The following is a 9,589-nucleotide window of genomic DNA, read 5'->3' as shown; positions in this document are numbered from 1 at the left end:
TGTGTCAACGTGTGGCGGTGTCTTGCTGAGTGGTACTCACTATTGCTGTTGCCTGTTTCCATGTGCTTTCATGAGAATGTTGCAGCTTGAGTTAGAGCAATGAACAAACATTACATTTCTTGTTAAACTTGGCAAGAGTGGAAATGAAATCAGGGACATGTGAGTCTAAGTTTATGCAGATAATGTCATGAAGAAAAAGGCAGCACACACACATGGATTAAATGCTTTTCTGCAGCAAGAGAAAGCATCACTGATGAAGACAGGTCAGGGCAGCCAGAAACGAGTAGAAATGATTTTAAAAAATACAAAAATTTGTGGAGTGGTGTGTCAGAATTATTTACTGACTATAAAAAGCATAACAGATCAAGTAAACAGTTTAATAGAGAAGCAGTTAGGAAAATCTGAACTGAAATTCTTGATGTGAGAAAGGTATGTGCACCAATGGTCCAGAGGAGCTCACTGATGAACAAGAGCAAAAGAAAATTAAAATATGCCTGGATGTTTTGGAGCATCATGGCGGTGTTTGGGGCTGTGTTATCACTGATGCTGGACCGTGGGTGTACCGATACCACCCTGCAACAAAGCATCAAAGTGTGCAACGCAAGTCAGGCAATTCTCCATGACCAAAAAAGTTCTGCCAGTCCAAATCAAGAGTCAAAACAACTTTGCTAATCTTTTTTATATTAAAGGGATTATTCATTATTAATTTGTACCAACTGGAGGTTAACCAAGTTTACTATTTGAAAATGTTGAAAAGGCTGCATGAAAGAGTTAAACAAAAACCACCTAAATGTTTTGCCGACAGCACCAGCTCACACGGTACTGTCTCCAAGGGAGTTTTTATCCAGTAAACAACAGTATTGGAACACCCACCCTCCCTAGTCACCTAATCTGGCTTTCAATGACTTTTTCTTTTACCTGAAGATAAAGGAAATATTGAAAGGAAGATATGATTATGACAGCATTCAGGACACCAAGGAGAATACAACGACTGCTCTGATGTCCATGCTCTGATGGCCATTCCCGGAGAAGTGGTTTGAAACTGCTTTGAAGGGTGAACCAGGTGCTGGCATTGGTGCTTAGCCTCCCAAGGGAAATACCTCAAAGGTGACAGTAGTGATATTCAGCAATGATTCATGTAGCACTTTCTAGGATGAGTTTGTGAACTTAATTTTCAGAGCTCATATACATGGTTGGTCCCAGTGAAAACCTGAGAATGCAAACTGGAGCATCTATGTTAACAGTCTTTGTGGGAGGGTGAATCCTAACTTTGATCACTGCCAGCCAGCAGACACAACTGGCCGACTTGCATTTACACTGACTAACCTTTTGCAATTTTTCATCTCCCTAACTCTACGAAGCACCCATTTGCCCCTCTCCCAACTCCCTCATTGTTCCTTTAAAAGACCCTGTTCACCTCTACACAAATCGATGTTGAATTCATTTCATGCTGGGACTCTTTCCCTATTGCAATAGTTATTACTAATTAAATTTGCTCTTGCCACTTTCACGCCCAGCTTTGTTTATCTTTTATAAGCTATAAGATGATGTGAGTGCATTTTGAAATTTCTAATGAGATTATAATCCTTTAAAGTAAGAATTTACCATTCTTTAAAAGCTTCCTGAACACAGAAGCCAAATTCCTCCTGCTCACGATTGTAATCACTGGCACTTAACAGCCTGTGTAGCACATATTCAGTAAATATTTGTTTATTAGGATAAATAGACCCATAACTCATGTGTTTTCAATTTTTCTTTTTTTTTTTGACATGGTGGCTCTGCTTTTATTTGTTTTATGTGTTGAGGTTCAACCTATTCTTTAATAACCACTGCATTGCACCAGGCCCCCTTGGTAAGGTAAAGCTAAAGAATGTTCAGAAAAAAATTAGTTTGAAAAGCAGTTTATATAGCTGTATATAAAAAGTCAAAAATCTGTTCCAATAAAGTTCTAAGAAGCTGTCATCTCTTGCAGCAGCTGTTGAACCGTCTTAATATCTGGTCTCTTATTGTTCTTTTCATGCAGACATTGCCTAGAAATAGAGTCCTTAGCTTCAACTGAAGTGGAGTCAGCACCATTCATCTTTGTATCAACATAATCTTCAATTGTCTTTTCTTCATCTTCAATTTCTTCTTTAATATCTAGCAATAACTGAGGTTCACGGTATTCATCCACAGCTGGAAGTCCAGTTATTATTTCTAGTAAAATCACACCGAAGCTGTAAATGTCAGATTTGGGTGTTAATTCTCCTCGCAAAGCTTCAGGTGCCATATATGCTGTTGTTCCCACGATTCTGCTACTCATGACTGTCTGGGCAAACTTCTCAGAACCCCATACAAGCCCAAAGTCAGATATTTTGGCAGTAAAAGCTTCGTCTAGTAAGATATTTGCACTTTTAATATCTCTGTGTATATGATGGTTTTCGTGTAGCAAACCGATGCCATTAGCTGCACCCTGAGCAATCTTGCATCTCATGTGCCAAGTAAGTGGTGGGGAACCATCCCGGCAAGCCAGTCTGTCTAGCGGTGAACCATTGGGCATATAAACATAGACCAAGCGGAGATCATCTGCATCGCTTGAGAAATCAAGTTCTACTAAGTTTTCATGTCGACACTTTGCCATTACTTTTCTTGATCAAACTGTTGTTTTAGTTCTTCTTTACTGATGTCAACCATCGCTGCAAGTTTCTTCACAGCCCAGTTGTTTTGTTCACATAGACTTTATACACAACTCCAAATCCTCCCTCTCCCATTTTATTACCCCCCAAGAGATGGGTCGTTCATCAAAGTTATTTGTGACATTCTTCAGTTCATAAAATGAAAAACTGTGAAAACGTGTATCACTAACTTCTACGCTTGCATTGTCTGGACTCGAGGAGGCAGGTAGCATGAAGTTTTGGTCAAGATTCTGCACGGGTCTCACAGAGTTCTCTTTGTCACAGAAAGGCAAATGTGTCTGCTCAATAGTTGCGGCTTCCTTAGAAGGCAGCGTGTTAACAGTTTGGGGAATAGCATCTTATGTGAAACTGATTGTATCTATCATCACCAGATGGTGTTTTAATAGCTACAGCTAACTTCTTCCACCCTTCTTAAGGATCAATAAAATCTGGCAGCTTCCTAATTAGTCCAAGGTTGAGGCTGCCCACATATGTTGATGACATTATAGGTTAATTCATCTTCTATCCTGCCCTGGTGCTGAGCACCAGCGTGATGCCACCAAGAGGAGGGAGCCCGCAAACCAATTTTTCTTTTTTTGATGCAGATAAGAGTTGATGTTTACTCTTCAGCCTTATGATAGAGCATTAAACGGATCAATATGTTCACCCACATATACATAAATACTCCAGTGATTTCTGAGTTAGGTAGCATATGAGTTATTTGTAATGTTATTCTGTAAGTAACCCACTGTTAAATAATGGAAGTACGTAAGGAACAAGTATTTCACTATTTAGCTGTTTATCTGTGAGAAGAAACTACTTGGCACAGGGAGCAGAGAAAAAAGAGTCTACAGGCTCTCCTTTATTCTTCTCTCTTCCTAGGTTGTCAAAAGGTATATTTTTTACCTTTGTGTATTTTGTATACTTTCGTAAAAGTACTTTTATGAAAACTTTCACTGATGCTGAGGCAGTGGAAAGCTCCATAAAAGTGTTGCCTCTGATTATTGAAAAGGGAAGAAGTTCTTGCCAGAACCAATTTTTCTGAGACAGGTCTGGTTTAGAGAAAAAAAAAAATTGCCAATCAAGCGCGAGCCAGAAAAGAAAGAAAAAAAAAATCTCTGTCTCAGTTCAAAACATCTTAGAATATGGTCCTCTAGGTCTTTTGTTGAAGGGGAAATGAAGCAAGTTTGAAACCCAGTAACCTTTCAAGCACCTTCTCATTAGTTTTATTGTTATCTTTATTTGGTCTGCCGAGATTACCGCACTTTCACATGGGCTTTCCCCATTGACCTTCAGAGTGTCTTGTCCTATCAGTAGTGTTCTAGAGATAGAGACAAGAGTATAGATTTTATAGACATGCTGATATATCGTATTCACGTGTACATTTTGACATATATACATTTTGACTCAGGAAATTCGTGTACACAACAACTGTGTAGCTAAAAGTTGACTATATATAATACTGCATATATAGCTTCATAATGTCTCTTGATTATACACATTTTATATGCATTATACTTAGAACCTAGTGAAAAGCAGGTGGGTAAAATTTGTGAGGGATAAACAGCCAGGTATTACTAAGGTCAGGGTAAAAATCTTTGAGGGGAAATAAAAAAGTACAAACGGTCTCTTTATGTAGAGACAGGCTGCTCTATAGTTACTTACCGGAGTACCCTTGAAGATGACAGATTTAATTTCATTCAACCTTCAATGGATCATGAACTGTTCAAAGGGTTAATGTGAGGATTTATGTTAAGGACCGACCCCTATAAATACTCATCTCTTCTTATTCAATGAGAGGGAAGACACAGAATCAAAACAATGAAACAAATATTCACACACCTGTAAGAAGTGTAGGCTGCTCCCTTTATAGTATGTGGAGTGAAGTTTAATAACATGTAGTGGATACTGTGGTGATTCAAACAGATTCCTCTCTTCTGAATCAAGACACTCAGTTCCTCCCAGGAGCTGTGACCATGGCCAATCACAGAAGTGTCTCCCTCTGTAGGAGGGAATTGCCTCCACCAAGGCCGTACCCCTGCCCTGAGGACAAGGCAGTCAAGACTCGCTGCGGCAGGACACAAAGACTTGCTCCCTTGCCTCAACTCTGGGCATCGAATGGGGTCTCTTTCGCTGCCATACTGTGGGTCAGCTTCTCCTTCGGCATCTTCTCTGCTCCCATACGCACCGTTTCTGAGAATACTTTCCAAAAAACCACAGACATGCCTATCTCCAGCTCAGACTATTTCTCAGGAGCCCAACTCTTGGCATGTGACTTTAAAAGCAGCATTTACTGGGGCTGTTGTCTGTGTGAATATTTAATACAGTACACAATCTGATCCAGAGCTCTCCCCACCACCATTTGTTACCCCTCAACTCTACCTTCCTGGGAGAGAGTATTCTCAATTTATTATGTTCTTCATCCCAGCTTGCTGACTCGGCCCAATAGAGGAAAGACAAGAGAGTTTGCATCTGTCTTTATAAATCTTTCTTTCTACTTTCCAGGTTTGGTTTGGACCAGATATAAAAAGGCCAGCACTCTGCAAAAATGGAAATAACCTTTTCTCTTCCTTTGTGGTAATGAAAGCATACAGTACACATAACAACCAGTTTGGAAAAATGCTGAGTCTTTGCTTATTTTCTGCTTCAGTAATCTTTATTGAGCAGCAATCCTGTTCTACATGAATAATATTTGTTTTATTTGGGGGCCTCTACAATTCCTTATCTAAAATTCATTGTGAACCAGTCTCATCTAGACTTCCCCACAACTGTTCAAAAGAGTAAGCTGGCTCGAGGGATTAAGGGCTGCAGAGGAATGCTGAATACAGTGCTAATGTGTAGAGGTTTTCCGTGATGCAGAATAAACATGCTAGGACCCGTTTCTCCAAAAAGCGTCTGGGTAGATCACAGAACACTAACTAATACAAGCTTGTGAAATGATTGCCTGAAATTCCTCCTCAAATGCAGCAGTTCTATGTTCAGAGATCATCTAAGTGAGAAATACCATGTCTTCTGATTGCTATATTATGAGCAGGCTTACAGGGCTGGTCTGCCAAAACAACAAGGACCTATGTGCCCATATATGCATATAAAGTGCTGTATCAGATCAAATATTGAATAATTAAAATGCCCAATATTAGAAACCAAGTGTAGAAAAGGAGACTCAAGCATAATTTTCCCACCAAGTCCAATAGAATTCTCTGTATCTGCATCTCTAATGATGCGAAGAAAGGCAAAACTGAAAACTTGCCCATAATTATTTAACTTGTAATTTTTATTTGCACTTTTACAACTCACATTAAAGCTCTTTGAGAAGGACAGTAGTGAATCAAAAGAGAAAATCCAAATGCAAAACAAGAAAAATTTTTTTAGGGTGAAGAGAGACAGAGGGATTCCAGAAGCAAAAAGCAAAATTGAATCTAATTTTTCTAAGAAGAAACTCTGGTATGCGGAAACACAACTTCTCTGAAAGAAATGATCCTACCAGAGCAAACTATGGCAGCAAAAAAGAAAGAACAAAACTATTCCTTGCAATATTCTCTGTCCCTAGGAACATAAGATCATCCTACCACCTACCACACCAACTTGGCATTCCCACGGAGTTCTCTAAAGCACCTGATAACACAGATGAAAATGGATTTCACTACTCTACGTTTTAAGTTACTTTTCAGTTATTTTATTTCCAAACATTTGAAAATGTCATATTGCTGTATATATTTTTCTTTCTCCAAGGTAAATATTCTAGAATATGAGCAACATTCACCAGTCTGAAGAGTATCAGTGAATATAAACGAAAAGTGCCAAAAAAGGATTTGGAATCAATCACAAAACACTATACTCCCAGAAGACTTTTTCCACAAAACCAGTGATACCCTATAAAAAACTTTCAAATTTTTTAATTCTGTAAGAAATTAGGTGACTGTCCAGATAGTATATTTTAGAACTCTTCTTTTCCTAAAACTTATTTTTTCTTTATTGCAATGATTTCTTAAATAGAAAAACATCATTTCCTTAAAAACAAAGAGTAAAAAAGAAAATATCTTATGACTTCTTGAACTATGTGCTAGAATTAGAACTGGAATTATTTCATACATTATCTCATTGAATTCATTAGGAATAATAAATATTAGGTAATTTAATCATGATTTCTGTCTTACTTAACATCACTCATTTAGCCTACAAATATTTATTAATTATTGATTTTGAGCTAGCTACCATGTAAGGGCTTAAGAAACAGAAGTAGAAAACAAGTCACAGCCACACACCTTCCAGAAGGCAAAAAGATCATTAATTCAGAGGGATGCAAGAAAGAGATACTGGTAATTCTAGTTGGAGTCCTACTCTACATCACTCAGTCATCTTTCAATAATGCTCTCTTTTCTATTTATATATTTAACACATCATGTGAAAAATATCTCTACTCATAATAATTTAAAATCCTAAATGAACAAAATACAGTGGGAACAGAATTTGTAATCCCCACTTTATATGAAAATCATGATGTGAAAAGAAATAAAAAGGCATTTGCCTACAATCATGCAACAGGGATGTTTCAAAACTGAGATTTTAATCCAAATCCGTCTACAAAGTAGACCGTAGCACAACTCTGCTAACTTTTGAAAACAGTAAGCAAATGTGTCTCAAATAAAGGAATGGTGAATCAAAAGCTATCAAAATGTGAAAGACTTCAGAGTTCTGGGTATGATTGGAAGGGTAATATGAATAAGAAATGTTGACCACAAACTATCATTTTGTTCCATTCACAAATCTGCCTCTTCTTACTGTACTAGCCATGACACCATGACTTTATATTCGTTCAGCAGTTGAAGGGTCCATGTGTTATGTGTGGTGTTTTGGGTCTAGGCAGAATGTTGAGCTCTAAATTTACATTTACTTATGAGAAAATTTTTGTAAAACTTGAGAGAACATTTTCAGTTATAATTAATTTCATTTTTAACTAATTGGCACCGCACCAACAAATCTCCTCAAGACCAGTGGCCATATATTATAATTATTGTTTCTATAGAAAATCATCATTTCCTAGAGAACTTTAGAGTTTGAAAGGGGCTTCAAAAATTACCTAGTTTGGCTCTTTGGAGAACAGTGTTCAGTGGATTCTTATAGAATATATTAACCTCAAGCTATTAATTAGTTGATATATTAACCCCAAGTTACTAAATAATCTGAAATTATTGATTAGTTAAAAAACGGACATAGGTGGGACTCATAATATTAAAATTAAGAGAATTAAAACAACAAATTTATTATATTTTTGAGGGTCTCTCCAGTTTGACTCGGCTTATTTTGTAATTTCTTGCTTGGCTCTTTCATGAAATCTTTCACGAGGTGGCAGAAACTGGAGTTGTCTGAAAGCTCAACTGATTCAATTAATGCTGGCTATTGGGCACTTCATTAGAGAAACTACCGGTAGCCTCTATGTGTGGTTTGGGCTTCTGACAGAATGAGGTGTGCGTTTTAAAAGGAAGAATCTGTGAGTCAGCTTTCCAAGACATAAGACAAAATGTTCACGGTGTCAAGTGATTTGACCTGGGAAGCTGCTGCTATCATTTTCAACAAGTTCTATTATTCAAGCAAGTCACTAAGTCAACCCTACATCCAAGAAAAGGGAATACAACTTTTACACTATCCTTTAGTATGAAGGACAACATGAGCTCATAAGGAGGGAAAGGATTGATGGTGGCCGTCTTCAGATGATATTCACCTAAACATCTCCTGTTCGTATGCTGTTAGATCAGTGAGGTTTACTTGGTGATTGTATTGCTTTCATTTCCTCCTCCTTTTTCTATCTTCTCTTGTGGTCATAAACAGAATGTTTTGGGATGGGAAATTATGCATCAGAGGTGATTTTGTTCCAGCTTTGTCAATTCTGGACATAATCAAAACTTGAAATTGAACAAAATAAGCCTGATTCTTTTCATTGAATCTCACAGAATGTACTAAACTCTGCCTTCCAAAGAGCTAAAACTAAATAGTTTTTAAAATCCTTTCTTGCAACTAATTAAGCTGACCGTGCTCCTTTCCTCATGGGGGCCTGGTGTGCATTGGCTGCAAATAGCAGCCTCCTCGGTAGTGTATGCAGCCTGTTGCTTGTATAGGTTGCTCTAAGGGACCTTGGAGACATTCCTTTCCAATACATGTTCATGTTTTAGAACTTGTGCTGTCCCCAATCTAGGTTCCAGACAGGTATGCGTGGTGCCTTTGGAAAGCCCCAGGGCACTGTGGCCAGGGCTCACATTGGCCAAGTCAACATGTCCATCCGCACCAAACTACAGAACAAGGAGCATGTGATTGAGGCCCTTCACAGGGCCAAGTTCAAGTTTCCTGGCCGTCAGAAGATTCACATCTCCAAGAAATGGGGTTTTACCAAGTTTAACTCAGATGAATTTGAAGACATGGTGGCTGAGAAGCAGCTCATCCCAGATGGCTGTGGGGTCAAATACATCCCCAATCGTGGCCCCCTGGACAAGTGGTGGGCCTTGCACTCATGAGGACTTAACACTGTTGCCTACCAATTGCGCCTACCAATAATAAATCCTACTTCCTGTCCACTTAAAAAAAATAATAAAATAAAATCCTTTCTGAGATTCTGTAAGATAAGATGATTTTCTATAGAAATATCTGCCTCCAGATAGACAATAATAGATTATTATATAAGTTCTCCTGATAGAAAAAACTTCATTATCAGCGGTATCATTCTTTCTCATCATTTAGTAAATTTGTCTTGTAGGAAATCATGTTTTACATGAAGAACTAGGAAAACCCTTTTGTTGTTATACCATAATCCCTATCCAGTATACAAGTGCCTAAGTTTTGACTTCATTCAAGTGTCTAGAATGTAGTTATTACTCAATACCTTTTTGTTGAAGCTGGAATGGTTGAAAGAATGCATATGTACATGCTACAGTTGGCATCTT

General features: G+C 38.0%; 1 protein-coding gene, 1 non-coding gene and 1 pseudogene across 2 annotated transcripts; 2 read left to right on the top strand and 1 right to left on the bottom strand.

Annotated features, from left to right (window-relative positions):
* Positions 1–1,948: 1,948 nt before the first annotated feature.
* On the bottom strand, positions 1,949–3,173 carry LOC100950649 (annotated as a pseudogene).
* A 5,490-nt stretch (positions 3,174–8,663) lies between these two features.
* LOC111725782 lies at positions 8,664–8,798 on the top strand. The gene has a single exon (XR_002773761.1). It is a non-coding gene; the product is annotated as a small nucleolar RNA SNORA70 (small nucleolar RNA).
* Positions 8,799–8,822: 24 nt separating this feature from the next.
* LOC100941295 (60S ribosomal protein L10-like) lies at positions 8,823–9,227 on the top strand. Its single transcript, XM_012805375.1, has one exon. It carries the CDS (start codon positions 8,861–8,863, stop codon positions 9,161–9,163), a length of 303 nt encoding a protein of 100 aa, XP_012660829.1. The 5' UTR covers positions 8,823–8,860; the 3' UTR covers positions 9,164–9,227.
* Positions 9,228–9,589: the final 362 nt, after the last annotated feature.

This window comes from Otolemur garnettii, unplaced genomic scaffold (assembly GCF_000181295.1).
Source record: "Otolemur garnettii isolate 467f Iridium unplaced genomic scaffold, OtoGar3 scaffold00002, whole genome shotgun sequence".
NCBI classification, from domain to species: domain Eukaryota; kingdom Metazoa; phylum Chordata; class Mammalia; order Primates; family Galagidae; genus Otolemur; species Otolemur garnettii.
This window is presented reverse-complemented; position numbering and strand designations above follow the sequence as displayed.

Coding starts and splice junctions, on each gene's coding strand:
- LOC100941295 (XM_012805375.1), top strand. CDS start 8,861: ATGCGTGGTGCCTTTGGAAAGCCCCAGGGCACTGTGGCCAGGGCTCAC.